Raw genomic sequence first — 16511 nt, 5'->3', positions numbered from 1 at the left:
TGATATATAGTTCAGTTTTTCTTCCCAAAGACTTGTCCTTAAGAACATAAAGAGACTTGTCCAGTCCAGCTTCCTGTTCTCACACTGACCAGATAACACAATGGGAATCCCACAGGCAGGATCCGAGTGAAACAGGAACTCTTGTGATTCCCCAGCAGCTGGTATTCAGAGGCCCATACTGCCTTTGACAGTGGAGGCAGAGCTTAAGATAGCCACTGATAATGTTCTCCATGAGAAATGATCTACAGTGGTGCCTCGCAAGACGAAAATAATCCGTTCCGCGAGTCTCTTCGTCTAGCGGTTTTTTTGTCTTGCGAAGCAACCCTATTAGCGGCTTAGCGCTATTAGCGGTTTAGCGGCTATTAAAGGCTTAGCGGCTATTAGCGGCTTAGAAAAAGGGGGGGAAGCGGAAAAAATCGCAAGACGTTTTCGTCTTGCGAAGCAAGCCCATAGGGAAATTCGTCTTACGAAGCGCATCGAAAAACGGAAAACCCTTTCGTCTAGCGGGTTTTTCGTCTTGCGGGGCACCACTGTAATTCTTTTGTATAAGCCATGCAGGTAGGTGGTCATCGCAACATTTATTTTTTATAAATCGCCACCTATCAGATTCTTGGAATTCTCCCTAGGCCACACCCCTTCCTCATCTTGCTGTGTAGCCTCCCTGGTTGGAATGTGTCCTTGAACTCTGATAATCCATGCTTCTTACTGGCCTGGATGAAGAGATCTTTGTGCATTTGTAGAAATTTCTGGAATCTCCTCCAATATCCCGCTTGCTTTCCCCCACCTACCACTGGCACACGTTCCAGCTGAAAGAGGCAAGAGATCCTTGGAGGGGTGGCAGAGTGTCAATGTGGTCCTGAGATCAAAAAGACTTTGCCATCCCTGCCTGAATTCTCTGTAATAGGGACTGGAGCTCTGGGAGGGTGAATGCACTTTCCCATCTAACCCCCTCAAAGTTCAGGATGAGGAAATTCTCCCTCCTGATAACCGAGGCAGAGTCTGAGCGGTGATGGGATAGCGCCACTTTGCCCGCTTGAACAAACAGCATCAGGCCACAGATGACTGAGCCACATACGTCTGCAGGCCACAAATTACTCTGGAAAGCTGTCCTGATTTGCAAAGAACACCCTGCACGTGAAACAAAAAACCTAGCACATCAGGGAGAGCTAGAGCCTCCCTGCTCCTGTTGCTGTGCTAACTTTCTACTTACAAGCTGTGTTGTTTTTAAATAAACTGATATAGGAGTGCATTCAAAAATGGCATTCCCCGCCTGCAGTGTAAAATACCACCATTCATTCTGGGACCTCAGAACTCTGCAAGCTCATTCCGTTGCACAGTTAAACCCACTCTGTATTCTTGGGGGAGGAAGAAGAGAAGCGTCTGCTAAAAACGTTGAAGAATAAGGCTGAGAAACGGGGAGATCAAGCACCTGCACAATAAGGGGCAACGACAAGAGATCCACACAGTTAAATTGACACACCGAGATTCAAGAACTTGCATTTATTTACATGCACAAAAAAGCAACCCAATATTATATTCAGAGCATCTCCTCCCCCCAACAGAAAAATAAGAGTGCTGGGCTTTCCACAGGAACATATCCCACCCTCCCTCACCCGCAAGGCTTGCTTCTCAAAGCTCCATTGACACAAACCAGCTCAAGTCTCCTCTTCGCTCAGCAACATGTTGGGTATCCCTTTAGTTATGGGAAACTCACGCCCAGTATCTGGGCATTTCAGCACACCTTCCACCACTTCCACCTGCACAAGAAGAAATAGAAAAACAGCAGGTAAAGGGAACTGCACACCACTTTGGGAGTTGAAAACAGGAAGTGGCAAAGTGAAGAGAGAGAAGATAGGTGGAGATATCACAGCATTGAAAAGATGCTAGATTTTGTTCCTAGGAATTGAGGCAAGTGGTCAGACTCTGCATTATGACAGTTTTCTGTGGGTCGGGGTGGGAAACAGGCAAAGAAGAGGTTCCCTTACCTCCATCAGCACATGATGGACTTTTCGAAGGAAATCCTCATTGCTCTCGAAGTCAGGGATGGGCTCAGGGGGCAGGTCTGATCGGTGACCCAACTGCAGAAGGGTGCAGAATATAACAGTTTGTGCCATTTTCACAACCTTCCACTATTCAAGGACCAGTTATCTCTCTTTAACCACCAAATACTGGATATTTTACTCCACCCACGAGCTTCGCTCTGGCATTTGTCTGCTCAGGTGGCTGCAGAAGACAGGGTGGGCCCACCTCCACCAAGTCAGGAATGGAAAACTTTTCTGTCCTCCACAGGCAGTCTTGACTGACTGCGGGGAACCTATATGCTCTTTGCCTTAGATCTCCACCAGTCAAGTAACACACTTGAAAATCTGTGGGCTCCTTCCCCTTCCTTTGTCACTTGGTTCATTTGAGACATACAAGCTGTCCATTCTCCAGACTGTGCAGAAGTCTAAACACAAGTTTATTTAGGCATACAACACCCTTCAGTTCATAAATTCCTAGGGTGGTTTACAGTAAATGAAGGAAATCGTGTGTGTGTGTGTACACACACATACAAAAATATAAATAGCAATTGGCTGTAGGAAGGGAAAAAAGAGACTACGCCTCTATAATTCTAGCCAGTCTCCCCCTACCCCCCAAAAAACTTCCAGAGCCAATTACTCACACTCTCCGCTGCCTCTACCAAAGCTGCCCATTCCACCTTGGGTACCATCCGCGCTGTGAACTCCGGGTTGAAATCAACATTGTTCACCTTCACTTCTGTGGCCTGTTAGAGGGGGGAAAGGCTGATGGGAGAGCAGTGTGGCTCAAAGAACAAGGGAACAAATATTTCCTCCCCTGCATTTCTCTAAGTGTAGTAGGATTCCCAGAGGTGGGAGGGGTGGAGGGGGAGGAGGACAGAGAGAATGGTATTGGAACAGGCATAGTCCACATGGTGCCATCTAGATGTACTCGGACTACAACTCCCATCATCCCTTACCATGCTAGCAGAAGCTGATGGGAGCTGTAGTACAATGGCATCTGGAGAGCTCCACATCGGCCACCCCTGCAGCACAGCTTTATGTCACATGCAGTATGGTAACAAAGGCATGACATGTGAAGTCCCAGGTACAGAATTCCATTTTGGCACTAAACCTACTAATGGTGCAAACCTATCCCAACCTCTATGGAAATAAACTCCATTGAGCTCAATGGGATTATTTCCAAGCAGATATACGTAGGACTGGACTGTAAGCACATATGACAAAACTGATGTGTATTACTTCTGCACCACAAATCTACAACAATAATAGCCTACAGTTTACTAACAATCTAAATAAAGAAATTTCAGCACATGAAATGTGCTATATAAATGAGAGTGGATGCAGTATTGTGGCTAAGAAACTGAACTAGAAACCCACTAATTCACTTGTCACATAACTGGCAAGTGGCCTTAGGTGGAAGATGTGTGCGTGTGTGTTTAAATAAATCAGAGTTTTAATATACGCCATTTCCAATGAGGCTGTGTTTGATACCCCAGAGAGCCACTACCAGCAAGTTCGACAAAGTTAGATGGACCAACAATCTGACTTGATATAAGACAGCAATGCTGTATTCCACATACTCCACCTTGAGTCCCTTGGACAAAAGGTAGGATATAAACACAGTAAATAACGAGACCAAGCTCAACCTTACAGCGTTGTTTTTCAGCTAAATGATTGTTCATAGCAAGCACTATAGAGATACTAATTACTGGTGACTGTTGTCAGCAAGCATAAACACCAGATTCCAGTTAGGCAGCAAAAACAAAGCGGCGGGTGAGTGTGAAGGAGGGACCCTGGCTGTCAAGTCCCCACGTTATATATACTCTGCTCCCACCACCCAATTCTAGCGTGGAAAAGTGGGCGTGGTCTGAAGAAATCCCCGTTACCTGGATACGAAGGGGGAATCCTCCACCGGGCCTCACTCCTCGCACGTGGGAGGTGAGCATGTTGTGCGTCAGGAGCTTCATGTTTTCAGGACAGCGGCCACCAAAGCAAGCGAAGGTAACATGTGCGTGCGTAATAAGCTTCGGACAACTTCCGGTTTGGTTGAAAGGCCGGTTTTTCTCACCCACTTCCGGCGGTCTTTTATCACTCACTTCCGGCGACCATGCGCAGCGGCCCTCCCGCGCGTATGAGAAACCTGACCTTCCTCCCAGTCAGTTCCGGTTAGTTTTTGTTCCCAACCACGTGGAGCTGTAGGTGGGGCAGCGTTTGTTTTCCAACCCGAGGTTGCTTGGAAATGTGTCAAATAGCCATACTGTATTGTTAAGTGTTTGTAAACAGCGCGGTCGGTATATAAAAAAAGTGCGCACTTCGTAGAACTGGCAGGCTTATTTGCCAATACAAAATAGTGAGGAGCGGCCTTATTACGCAACTCGAAAGCCAAAGCGTTTGAAATTAGAATGCAAAGGCGGCCGAGCGAGCAAGCGCGATCCTGCACGTGCTTAACTCAGAAGTCACTCCCTCTGTCCAACAGTCTTCTTATTCCAAGTAAGCACTGAACTGCGGTGCTTTGCAGCCTTGCAGATTACTCCTGTGTCTGCTCGGGAAATAAATGCCGTTAAAACCTATGAGACACAGCTCCCAAGTCAGGCGTAAAGTTTTACTTTGCGAGTAAAAACATGGAAATCTGTGCGCGTAAGGATGGGCCTACTCCCCAAACACGCGTGGCGTATGAAAAGTCTTACTCGGAAGTGAGCCACCACTAAACATCAGTGGGGCTTACGCCCGATAAAATGTACATAAAGACTGCAACCTGTTGCAGCCCATGCTTGTGCCACATTTACTCAGGAGTACAGTAGGTCCTCCTGAACTTCATGAGGTTTAATCCCGGGTGATCAGCATCCGAGAGTGTTGCCTGCTGAGGCTACGCGTGCTTCCTCGAGAGCAAATTTCCCACGGTGTTCAATAGGACGTACATATTTAGGAAATAAATGCCCAGATGTTCATATCCTGCAAAAGTAGGCTGCACGCCTACCTGTGAGTAAGTGCCACTGAAATTATTTCTGAGTCTTCTTTGGCGATCACTCCTAGCCGAATAAGATTGTCTTCCATGAATACGGTCGTAGAACTGGGACAATCTGGCCGAGCCGATCGTGATAATTCCGAAGCATGCAAATGAGGTGCATGCAAATTTCCCCACTAGCCCCCCTTGCGGTGGAATTAAAAAGCGGGCCTGGGTGCTTTGCGCCTGCACGACTTGGAGGAGGAGGACTTCAAAGGGCCGGGGTTGCCGTGGCAGCTGTCACTCCCGATTTCCATGGCAACGAGGTGGAAAGGGGCGGAGGTGCTGGGCTGGCTGAGTCGCCGCTGGGGAGCAAGTCTAGGCTCCCCTCTTGGAAAGGGTTGGTCGGCAGCAGGGATCGTTCAGCGGGCCTTTGCAACCGGAGCACCAGCCATGGCGGCCCTCAAGGTGAGTCCTAGGAGAGGGGAGTCTGCGGAGAGAGAGAAAAGACCCCTCTTCTCCAGAGCCCCTTGCAAAAGAGCGCCCCCTTCCAGCCCCATAGAAGCCAGGCAACCCAAGCAGCCCTATAGGGCATCTGCCCAGGGTCTGTGCAGAATATGCCCTCCTCCCGCAATGGACAAGGACAGCCCCACAGACACAGAGGACGGGCCAGCTTTGGAAGCCCCATTGCAAAAGAACAGCCCCAGCCCCATAGAATTCCATCTGGGGATCCGTGCAATAGAAAGCCTATCCCTCTCCTGCAAACGAACAGCCCCAGTGAGTACTGTATAGGCTGTTTCACAGCTCCCCACACTGCATCAGTTCTGGGGCCTATGCAGTAGAAAGCATTTAGAGAAAAGTAGCCCCCGCCCCACACCTGTGTAGTAAACCCTGCTCCCATGCAGCCCCATAGAGAGCAGGACACTCCTTCGTCCTATAGAATGCTAGCACTGGAAGGCCCACTGCAAAAAGAAAAAAACCTCCAACCTCATAGTAGTCTGGTATCTGTTTACTGGGGGGAGGGAACAGGTTGCCTCACAGCTCCCTGTAGCCCACCAGCTCTGGAGTCTATGCTATCGAAAACCTTTAGAAAAGAGTACCTCCTCAAGCCCCATAGAGCAAGCGCACTCACCCCCATGCAGAAGAGCAGCTTCACTGAGGACAGATGGTTCCTGAGATCACTAGTCCTTGGTCTCTGCAATAACAAGCCCTAATGAGAAAGAGACACCCCAGCCTCAGGGAAATTGGGTGCATCCCTGACCCTGTAGAAAGGCAGCTGCCCTTGATCTGTGGGGCTGCCCCGCCCAGTACAAGAGCGAATGTCTAACCAAGGAATGCAGTGGGAAAGAGCACTCCAGATGTTAAGCCCACACTTAAGCCAGTCAAATTCAATTTCTTAAAGGTTTACATGCTTCTGCTGTGCCTGTAGCAGAGGTTTCCTAGGGTTCCATCAGATAAAAATGGGACATGACTTTCTAGGAGCTAGCTTGGGGGGAGAAGGGCAGTGGGAAAGCACCTAGCCCCACAGAACACAACCTCTAGGTTTCTTTTTATGCAATAATGGTCAGGAATGATGGGAATTGTAGTCCTTCAAAGGTGAGAAAGGCTGAAGAGACGTTTTACCTGCGATCCCTCTAACCTTCCCTTGGCTGCCCCATTTGAATACCAAACCTTGATCCTTAGCACATGTGCTTTACCACATACGTTTAGGGTTATGGAACTGCAGGGAAACCCACATCCGTTAGGCCTGAATTCAGTTGATACCTCGGAGTCCCCACCACCAGAGCAAAATAGGAACATAGGAAGCCACCTTATACCAAGTCAGACCTTTGGGTTTTGTCTACACTGACTGGCAGAAGCTCTCCAGAGTTTCAGGAAGGGGGGACATCACCAGCCTGACCTGGAGATGCTGGGAATTGAACCTGAAACCTTCTGCATTCAAAGCAGATGCTCCCCCACTAAGTTGCAGCTTTGTGTCCTCTTTCCCCTGGATCAGGGTTTGGGTTACTTGTGGCCCTCAGAAGGTTGCCAACAAGGGAATGTGGCCCTCGGGATGAGAAAGGTTTCCCCTCCTCCTGAATTAAGAGGACGGCGAGTCCTGTGTGCTTTATAATAATAATAATTTATTATTTATACCCCGCCCATCTGCCTGGGTTTCCCCAACCACTCTGGGCGGCTTCCAACAAAACACTAAAATACAATAACCTATTAAACATTAAAAGCTTCCCTAAACAGGGCTGCCTTCAGATGTCTTCTAAAAGTTTGGTAGTTATTTTTCTCTTTGACATCTGGTGGGAGGGCGTTCCACAGGGCGGGTGCCACTACCGAGAAGGCCCTCTGCCTGGCTCCCTGTAACTTGGCTTCTCGTAGAGAGGGAACCACCAGAAGGCCCACAGCGCTGGACCTCAGTGTCCGGGCAGAACGATGGAGGTGGAGACACTGCTTCAGGTATACTGGACCGAGGCCGTTTAGGGCTTTAAAGGTCAGCACCAATACTTTAAATTGTGCTCGGAAATGTACTGGGAGCCAGTGTAGGTCATTACTGCTCTTTCCTCTCTCTGACAGGTTGGAGACAAGTTGCCCAGCGTAGAGGTCTATGAGGGTGACCCTGGCAACAAGGTGAATGTGGCGAGCCTCTTCACAGGCAAGAAGGGGATCTTGTTTGGGGTGCCTGGTGCGTTTACTCCAGGTTGTTCAAAAGTGAGTAAGACCTGGGTGTGTCCATCTCCCCACACACCCTTCCAGCCCAGTCCCAATCTTTTTCTTTAATTATTCTTTATTAATTCTGCAAATAAAAAATAATACACCTTTATTAAGGCTGCAGATCATAAATAACAACAAAAAAAAACGAACGAAATCCCCAGAATGACAATAATGGTAAGAAAAGCAAACAAATGAAATACAATAACAAAAGTTAGCGTGTAGTCTGATTCTTCTGCCCTCTTCTGTATCATGCAGCATAAGGTGCCCAGGATACTTGGCGCTGATCTCCCATGTCAGATCTTTTATCTGTTGAGAATTCCATTAACCGGCATGCCTGGCCTGGTGTATTTGGGGCCTCACCCGTCCCAGACTTTGAATCCAAACTTGATGGTACATTGGCAAGAGCTGTAGGAAAGCTAGAACGACAAGAAATCCTTTGTAAACAGCCCTGGGGCCCTCTGGTTGAAGGATGGTTTTTTTAAAAAAAAGAATTAAGTAAAAAATCTTAGCATTCAAACCAATGCTGTCATTGTGGTCAGATATGACCCTCGAGAACCACGGTTGGGAAGCAGGCCTGGCTCAGGCTAAGAATTGGAAGTGGGGTCTAGTAAGAATGGTGTGTTCTCAGCCTAGGAACCTCTGGCCTGAAGACCTATATCAGGGATGGGGAACGTGCGGCTTCCAGATGAGTAGACTCCCAACTCCCATCAGACCTAGGCAGCATGGCCAACCATCAGGAGAGATGTTGTAATCCAACAATATCTGCTCCCCATCCCTGATGCTGCTTTCTGCTATTCTTATCCCCCGTTCCCTTTATGTGCTACCCCGTGAAAGTCTCTGATAGCTTGTTCTTCCCTGTTGCACCCACACCCTGACACAGACCCACCTTCCAGGCTACGTGGAGAAGGCAGGACAGCTGAAGGGCAAAGGAGTGGAGGTCATCGCCTGCTTGTCTGTCAACGACGTCTTCGTCATGAGCGAGTGGGGAAAGGCTCACAAAGCCGAGGGAAAGGTAATGGGAAAGTCACATTTTTTAAAACAGCCAAGTTTCTAGTCCTTATTGTCTCCATCTCCCTCTTGCTCCCTCCCCCACAAACATACACACCTCGGACGTCATATATGGCACTTCCAGGTAGCACTGGGTGAGACTCCCTGTCTGAAATCCTGGAGAGCCACTGCCAGTCAATGTGTTTACCATTTTGGCATATAAACTGCATATAATTATTTAAAATATTATTACTATTATTAATAGTAGTAGTATTAGTCTGCCCTTCACCCAAATGACCCAGTAGAGTACAACAATTTATAATATTGAGCTACAGGGACCAAACACTGCTTCCTATCTGCTCCCAGTTAGTAGCTGGAGGCTGGGGGAATTCATATCCGGGTTCTCCAGCCACTGCGAGTTTTAAAGGCTCTTTGTGCAGGGAAAGGATCAGTAGTGAATTAAATGCTTGGCTTTCGTCCCCTGCTCTCTCAATCCCACTAGAACTGGGCTTGGCTGGATAGATCATCAGAGATCTGTACCAGCCCAAAGAAGAACAGAGGCAGTACCCCAACGGGGACAGAAAATGCTCTCTCTGCTGCTTCCGTTATTCTCCCAGGCCCCGCTTGTGTCTCCAGACAGGCAAAGGTTCCTCGTTAAGCAAATCACCTCTTCAGAATCCAAGTATGTTAATGAATTTAGATAGCGGAAGGGAGAGGAGGATAAAAAGTTAACAGGGCCAGAGGGAATTCTTCCTATTCTTGTAGTGGCAGAGGGAGGTAGATTGCTGCAAACTAATCTGGGAAGTTTTTTTAAAAAATCATATGGCAGGAACCATGAGACGGAGTAACAGCCATCAACTTGGATTAGGCAAATTCCTGGAGTAGACGGCTACCGGTAGCTACTAGCCAAGGTGGCTGTTCTCCCTGCACTGTCAGAGGCAGTCTGCCTCTGAATACTCACTACTGGGAATTTCAAGGGGGGAGAATTGCCATTGCTTGCAGGCTTCCCATTGGGGTCTCCACTGCGAGGACAGCGTGCTAGACTGCACAGGCCGTTGGCCTGTCCAAGGTCTCTTTGTATATTCTTCAGAGTGGCTTATGTACAGTCAATTAGAACAAGCCCTCAGGCTTACAATCTAAAAAAACAAAAACAAACAAAAGACACCCAAGGGGAAAGGGCCAGCGAGGGCAGAGGTGGGGGAACTGAACTTGTGTACCATTTCTTAGAACACAGGCCACAGATTTATTGTTGTTGTTTAGTCGTTTAGTTGTGTCCGCCTCTTCATGACCCCATGGACCAGAGCACGCCAGGCACTCCTGTCTTCCACTGCCTCCCACAGTTATGTCAAACTCATGCTGGTAGCTTCAAGAACACTGTCCAGCCATCTCGTCCTCTGTAGTCCCCTTCTCCTTGTGCCCTCCATCTTTCCCAACATCAGGGTCTTTTCCAGGGAGTCTTCTCTTCTCATGAGGTGGCCAAAGTACTGGAGCCTCAGCTTCACGATCTGTCCTTCCAGTGAGCACTCAGGGCTGATTTCCTTCAGAATGGATCGGTTTGATCTTCTTGCAATCCATGGGACTCTCAAGAGTCTCCTCCAGCACCATAATTTAAAAGCATCAATTCTTCGGCGATCAGCCTTCTTTATGGTCCAGCTCTCACTTCCATACATCACTACTGGGAAAACCATAGCTTTAACTATATGGACCTTTGTTGGCAAGGTGATGTCTCTGCTTTTAAGATTATTTAGAGCCAAAGGCCAAGGCCTACCAGAAAAGAAATATTCTTGTCTGGCTCCTAAAGCTATGTGATGACAGCAGCAGGCAAGCTTCCCCAGGGAGAACATTCCTCAAGCAGGGAGTCACCTACATAAGAATAGTTTCCTTTTGTTGTTGTATTAATAAAAGTCGCTGGTTTTGTAAAAGAATGGCAAGCAGGGTTTAAATGAACACAGGAATCTGCCTTCAGCTGAGTCGGGCCACTAGTCTATCTAACTCAGTATTGCCGTATCTATTATTTAACAAAATTTGACACGGGTGGTGCTGTGGGTAAAACCTCAGTGCCTAGGACTTGCTGATCGTAAGGTCGGCGGTTCGAATCCCCGCGGCGGGGTGAGCTCCCGCCGTTCGGCCCCAGCTCCTGCCCACCTAGCAGTTCAAAAGCACCCCTAAGTGCAAGTAGATAAATAGGTACCGCTTTATAGCGGGAAGGTAAACGGCGTTTCTGTGTGCGGCTTGCCAGCTGCAGCTTCGTCACGCTGGCCACGTGACCCGGAAGTGTCTTCGGACAGCGCTGGCTCCCGGCCTCTTAAGCGAGATGAGCGCGCAACCCTAGAGTTGGACATGACTGGCCCGTACAGGCAGGGGTACCTTTACCTTTACCTTATACAAAAAAAAAAAAACACACACAAAGATTTAATTGGTTCACAAAAATACACCGTCCATACAGACTGGCAGTGACTCTCCAGGGAGTTTCTTCCAGCTTTGTCTGGAGATGCCGTGGGTGATTGAACTTGGGACCCTCTGTATGCAAAGCAGGTGTTCCACTACTAAGCTATGGCCTTAGGCTGCAAAAAGAGAGAGAGAAAGTCAGAGCTGCTTTCTGTATTCACCCTCGGCTATCTGAAATTTAGGGGAAATGCTGGCTGACAGGCCCAGACAAATACACAGAGATCTTTCTCTTCATTTCTCTCTCTCTCTCTCTCTTTTAAAAAAGCTTTTTTCCCATTAATTTGGCATTAGGTGTATTTGTTTTATGAGCATGGTAGAAGTGGGAGGATGGATGGGAGAGGCTGTCTGGAGGGGGTGGAAATACACCGAGATCCTGGCCTCTGCAAAGCAGCACATGCATCTCTCCTAGAAGTGCTTTCTGCTCTGTCCTCCAGGCGCATTGCACAGGCAAGACTTGCTTGTGTAACTCTGGGAACGGCTGTTTCGTTTGTTATGCAACAGCTGGCTTGCAACAGAGAGCGCTCCTTTTCAACATAAGAACTGCCTTGCAGGACCTGACCAAAGTCCTTCTGTCCTGGTCTTGCGTAAAGGAGCAAGGCTGTAGATCTGTGGCAGAGCATATCTGCAGTGCAAGCAGGACATCCCAGGTTCAGTCCCCAGCATCTCCAGGCAGGGCTCAGGGAGAGACTCCTGCTTAAAAAGGTGGAAAGCCATTGGTACCTCAGGTTACAGACACTTCAGGTTACAGACTCCACTAACCCAGAAATAGTACCTCGGGTTAAGAATTTGCTTCAGAATGAGAACAGAAATTGTGTGGAGGCAGCTGGAGGCCCCATTAGCTAAAGTGGTACCTCAGGTTGAAAACAGTTTCAGGTTAAGAACGGACCTCCAGAACAAATTAAGTTCTTAACCCGAGGTACCACTGTACAGTTCAGGCATCCCCTCTCCGTTGTTTTGTTTGCAAGGGGAGCAAAGGGGAATTCTGCCCCAGACAGAAGCAGAAAAGTCTGCATCCAATAGTGAAAATAACATAAGGAAAGCATAATATTAGGGGAAATATACTTTGCGGACATGTGTATGTTGGGCAAATCTGAATACAAAGGGACATATGTATTAGGATAAATTAATGTGCCGGTGCATTTTAATGATAACTTAAATTTAAAAAATCTCAAAACAGATGTGAAAATGTGGAGAAGTGAATTTGAGATTGGGGAAACGAGAGAAACTGAAATCCTCTCATTCGAATAGCCGCAGTCATTAAAATTTGGTGTTTTTGCAGGGTTTGTAACAAAATTATTTTAAAGGTTTGTGCTTCTTGGACATCACTGCTCAGCCTGCAGCGATTCTGCCTGTTTGAATAGCAGTGGTTCCCTTAAATGTTTGTGTTTTGCTTTCTCTCCTCAGGTCCGGATGTTGGCTGATCCTACAGGAGCATTTGGGAAGGTACTGAAATCTCTTGTCCTAGGGCAGGGCTGAGGGAACCTTATTCCAGCTCTTTGTCCCCCACCCTCACAAGTCAACTTTACTGGTGGGCAGGGGGCCACCCACCAGACAATCACTGATGTCATGTTGACATCAGGTGACTGATAGGCTCTTCAGCTGACCTATCAAAGTTGTCCTGTGGGGGGTGGGGTTGGAGGTGTCTGCTTCAACACTGCGCACTCCCTGCTGATGGAGAGGAGGGCATGGTTTGATGAAATGTCCTCAAGGGCCCCTGTGGCAGAGTATCAGTGTAGGCTTTCTGTCCTCCTTGCTGCCCTGAAACACACATCTAGGATCTCTGGGTTGAAGGATCCAGCTGGAGAAGACCCTCTCTCTGTCTTGAGACCCCAGAGAGCCACTTCATATACCTCCATACTGCTGTCAGTTTGACACTTAAAGGTGGTTTATTTATTTACCTGCATAGATTGGTCCTATGTCCATAGCCACTTCAGAAAGGTGTGCTAGGTCTCCACCCCTAAGGGACCACTGTCTACAATCAACGTGGAGAAACAACAGAGCAAGTTAGGAGGTGAAGGCATGAGCAGGAAGCAGGCCTGGTGCCAGCAGTTGCTCAGTAAGGCCAGGTACTGGCCAAGTGCCCCGGAGGCTCAGAAAGACCCCTCACCTTTGCAGCCCAGCTGCGCCATCTTTACCACCCTCCTCACTCTGCCCCAGGCAACTGAGGCTGATGGGAGACAAGAGTCTAGTGACATCTGAAGGGAACCCAGTTGCACAAGACTGCAATAAAGTATCATGTGGGGCCAGGAGGGAGCTAGGGGCGTTTTTCAACCTGAGGGCCACAATGCCTTTTAAGCAACCATCCAGGGGCCACATGCCAGTGCTGGCTGAGGGAAGAGCAACAATTGTAAATTGTAAGTAGGTTAGTTTACATCCCCCATCCAGCCATCGTAATTGGATATTTCAGTGACACATTCCAGCCAAACCAAAAACACTCAAGGAGAGGGTGCAAATTGGGACCAGTGAGGGGGTGTTACCTGGAGGAGAGTCCTGAGGATCAGAACAAGAGGTCTGGAGAACCACAATAGACCCCTTGATCTGAGGTTCCTCCACCTAGCGGCTAAGGGAAAGATCCAAAGACTCTTGAGAAAAAGATGGTTTTTTTTGAGGGGGTCAACTGGAGGTGTTCGGGAAGCAGATCCTGGCAATAAGGAGTAGCAAGGGAAAATAGGCCGGAGTCATTCCAGGAAACGGGAGTCCATTTGACAGCTGAGAGTGGCAGTATTTAGTGATGCCTGCAAAACATGGACCCCTAGGTGTCAGGTTTTTGTTTTTTTATAACAGGGCCAGTGTGCGCCTCCCTTCTTACTCTCCTCTAAGTGCCCACCCAATTGTTTCCCCTTTCACACAGGCCACAAACCTGTTGCTGGACAAAGAGCCACTCCGGGAGCTTTTTGGGACCCAGCGATCCAAACGGTAAGGGGAACTGGGGGTAGGAGAGGCAGAATTTTAAGACCTGGGTGGCAGAAGAGCAAAAGAACAAAGAGCCATCCTCTTCCCTTCTCTCCAAACTGCTGCACATCTTCTCTTGGGGGATGGGAAGAAATTCATTTCAGTCACGTTTAAAGCCAAAGCAAATCCCCGCTTTCCAAAACAGTATGAGAATTGAGAACCAAAACACGACCCTGCGTTGAAATCTGCATGCATCTCAATTTTGTGACACAGTTCTCCAACCAAAAGATGTTTACAAAAATGTGCACATTAGGGAGAAATCTGAATAATTGAATACATTAATAGAATCATAGAATGGTAGCATTGGAATGGACTGTTTAAGAATCATCTAGTCCAACCCCCTGCCATGCAGGAATCAAAGCTAAAGAATCCCTGATAGATTGCCATCCAATCTCTTTTTTAAAAAAAAAATATGTGCAGAAATTGCTTGCAAAAAATGTGTAGCTTAGTCAAAACTGTATAAAAAAATGCTGTTTCTCAGGATAAAATTAGCACTAAAATGCTGAAGAACTTTAATCAGGTTTAAATATATATATATATAGCAAATTGCCTCAGAAATGTGACTGGAAAAATGAGAAACTGAGAACACCAAAACTGACATACTGTATTTTTTGCCCTAAAGGACGCACCGGCCCATAGGACGCACCTAGATTTTTTTGGGGGGGGGAAATAAAGGGGGGGAAATTATTTCCCCCCCCCAGGCGCGGGGCTGGGGCAGGGGAAGCTCGGGCTTTCCCCGACGCCAGCCCCCAGAACAGGACCCAGAGCGATGCCAAAGCTGCACACTCTGGGAGCTTGCGGGGCTGGAGGAGGGGGAAGCCCTCTGCCAGCCTTCTAACCAAGTCGGGGGACAGCGGGAAAGGCGCGCTGCGCCTCCCCGCTGTTCCTCGAGCTTGTGGAGCTGGCGGTGTGGCTCTCCTGAAGCCTGCATTAGCCCCATAGGACGCACACACATTTCCCCTTCATTTTTGGAGGGGGAAAAGTGCGTCCTATAGGGCGAAAAATACGGTATCCACTCTGGAGAGTTTGGCTGTTAGAACTGCTCAGGTGGTTGCAGCTCTGCCCTGTTTTTGAAAGCACTAAGTTTTGGAGTTGAAGCGCCTACACTGTGGAACTCCCTGCTCTTTGATATTAGGGAGGTTCATTTCCTGCATCGTTTTTGGGCCTGCTTGGGAAACTGTAGCTCTCTGAGGTTGACAGGGTTCTTTGGGGGAAGCCATGGCTGTTTTAAAGTGGCCTGACACTGCTTTAAACGTATAAGTGCAGATGGGGCCTTCTTAAGTCACCATCCAAATGTAAAAAAACTAAACTTTTGCTTGTCCTGAGCCGTGTGTGTCTTCCATCTCTGTCTCCCCCTCCAGGTTCTCTTTGGTAGTCGAAGATGGTGTGGTGAAGGCCCTCAACATAGAAGAGGATGGCACAGGGCTCACCTGCAGTTTGGCCAGCAACATCCTATCTCAGCTCTGAGACCTGGGACGCCGCGGCTGTTAACCGTCTCCTAAACCCTGGCAGCAAGAGACGCACAAAAGCACCCACCCTCACCTGGCTCTTACTATGCAGAAGGGATGGTGGGCTGATTTATTTCCCCCTCACAGCTTCTAAGATTTGGCCTTTACAAGGGCAGGGATATGTATGTAGCTGCTTTGAATCCCTTCTCTGTCTTGACTCCGTTATCTTGGACACCATTGCCTGAAATAAAAATTATACTGGATTTCTCTATTGTGGTTTTCTGTTAACTGAGGGTGCGCCCATGCCAAGATGGCATTCAATTGCTTATTGCTGCTATTATTGTTCCTGTTGTTGTTGTTGTTGTTGAATTATTAATCGTCTTCTAAAGCACCGTCTCAAGGTAATTTACACATAATTTAAATCAGTTAAAAATGCAAAAAAAAAAAACCCCACAACCATTTAAAGCAACACTAAAACCCTAGCAGAGGTGGATGCTTGTGGAAAAGACTTGTTTATCCAGCTGGGGGAAAGTCTCTAAACAGTCACAGTTTCACCCAAAGAATCCTGGAAACTGTAGGTTTGTTAAGCATGTTAGGAGTTGTGAAGAGACCACTCAAGAGAGCTACTATTCACAGCACCCTTAACAAACTACAGTTCCCAGGATTCTTTGGGGGAAGCCATAGCTGTTAAAGTGGTATAAAGTGGTATAAGAGTGTTTTAATAATAATAATAATAATAATTTATTTATACTCCGCCCTTCCCAGTTCAGAAAACCGGGCTCAGGGCAGCTAACAACAAATTTAAAACACTTAATTGATGCAACAAAAAACAGCATAAAATACAGTATAAAACATGAATAACAATAAATTCAGAATTCAAAAATCAATTTAGCGGGAAATCCATCCAATAAACATTAGATCACCAGGGCTAGCTGGCTAAATAAGTTCTATTTGGGCCAGTGAGGAGACCAGGGGGAAATTAGCTGTGGGATCCCAGAGCGGGTAATC

At 47.7% G+C, this 16511-nt stretch overlaps 3 protein-coding genes and 1 long non-coding RNA gene across 5 annotated transcripts in view; 2 read left to right on the top strand and 2 right to left on the bottom strand.

Annotated features, from left to right (window-relative positions):
• Positions 1-16511, top strand: part of CCDC88B (coiled-coil domain containing 88B) — an 81640-nt gene that overhangs the window by 29578 nt on the left and 35551 nt on the right. The window lies entirely within an intron of this gene.
• Positions 1486-6121, bottom strand: TRMT112 (tRNA methyltransferase activator subunit 11-2). Of its 2 annotated transcripts, none has more exons than XM_083477691.1 (4): positions 6098-6121; positions 2663-2764; positions 1986-2078; positions 1486-1757 (listed from the first exon to the last, which is right to left on the bottom strand). In XM_083477691.1, exons 1-4 carry the CDS (start codon positions 6101-6103, stop codon positions 1656-1658), a joined length of 303 nt encoding a protein of 100 aa, XP_083333817.1. In that variant the 5' UTR covers positions 6104-6121; the 3' UTR covers positions 1486-1655. The 2 variants fall into 2 exon arrangements, with proteins under 2 accessions (XP_083333817.1, XP_083333816.1); XM_083477690.1 differs by lacking the exon at positions 6098-6121 and adding an exon at positions 3908-4867.
• On the top strand, positions 5060-15766 carry PRDX5 (peroxiredoxin 5). The gene is made up of 6 exons (XM_083477686.1): positions 5060-5433; positions 7531-7665; positions 8549-8680; positions 12508-12546; positions 13955-14019; positions 15417-15766. The coding sequence occupies exons 1-6, from the start codon at positions 5281-5283 to the stop codon at positions 15520-15522; spliced, it is 630 nt and encodes a 209-aa protein (XP_083333812.1). The 5' UTR covers positions 5060-5280; the 3' UTR covers positions 15523-15766.
• LOC310694553 lies at positions 7758-10684 on the bottom strand. Its single transcript, XR_014519742.1, has 2 exons — positions 8774-10684; positions 7758-8084 (listed from the first exon to the last, which is right to left on the bottom strand). It is a non-coding gene; the product is annotated as an uncharacterized lncRNA (long non-coding RNA).

This window comes from Podarcis liolepis, assembly GCF_965112155.1.
Source record: "Podarcis liolepis genome assembly, chromosome: 15".
NCBI lineage: Eukaryota > Metazoa > Chordata > Lepidosauria > Squamata > Lacertidae > Podarcis > Podarcis liolepis.
The sequence above is the reverse complement of the archived record's forward strand: the minus strand, read 5'-3'. Positions and strand labels throughout refer to the sequence as shown.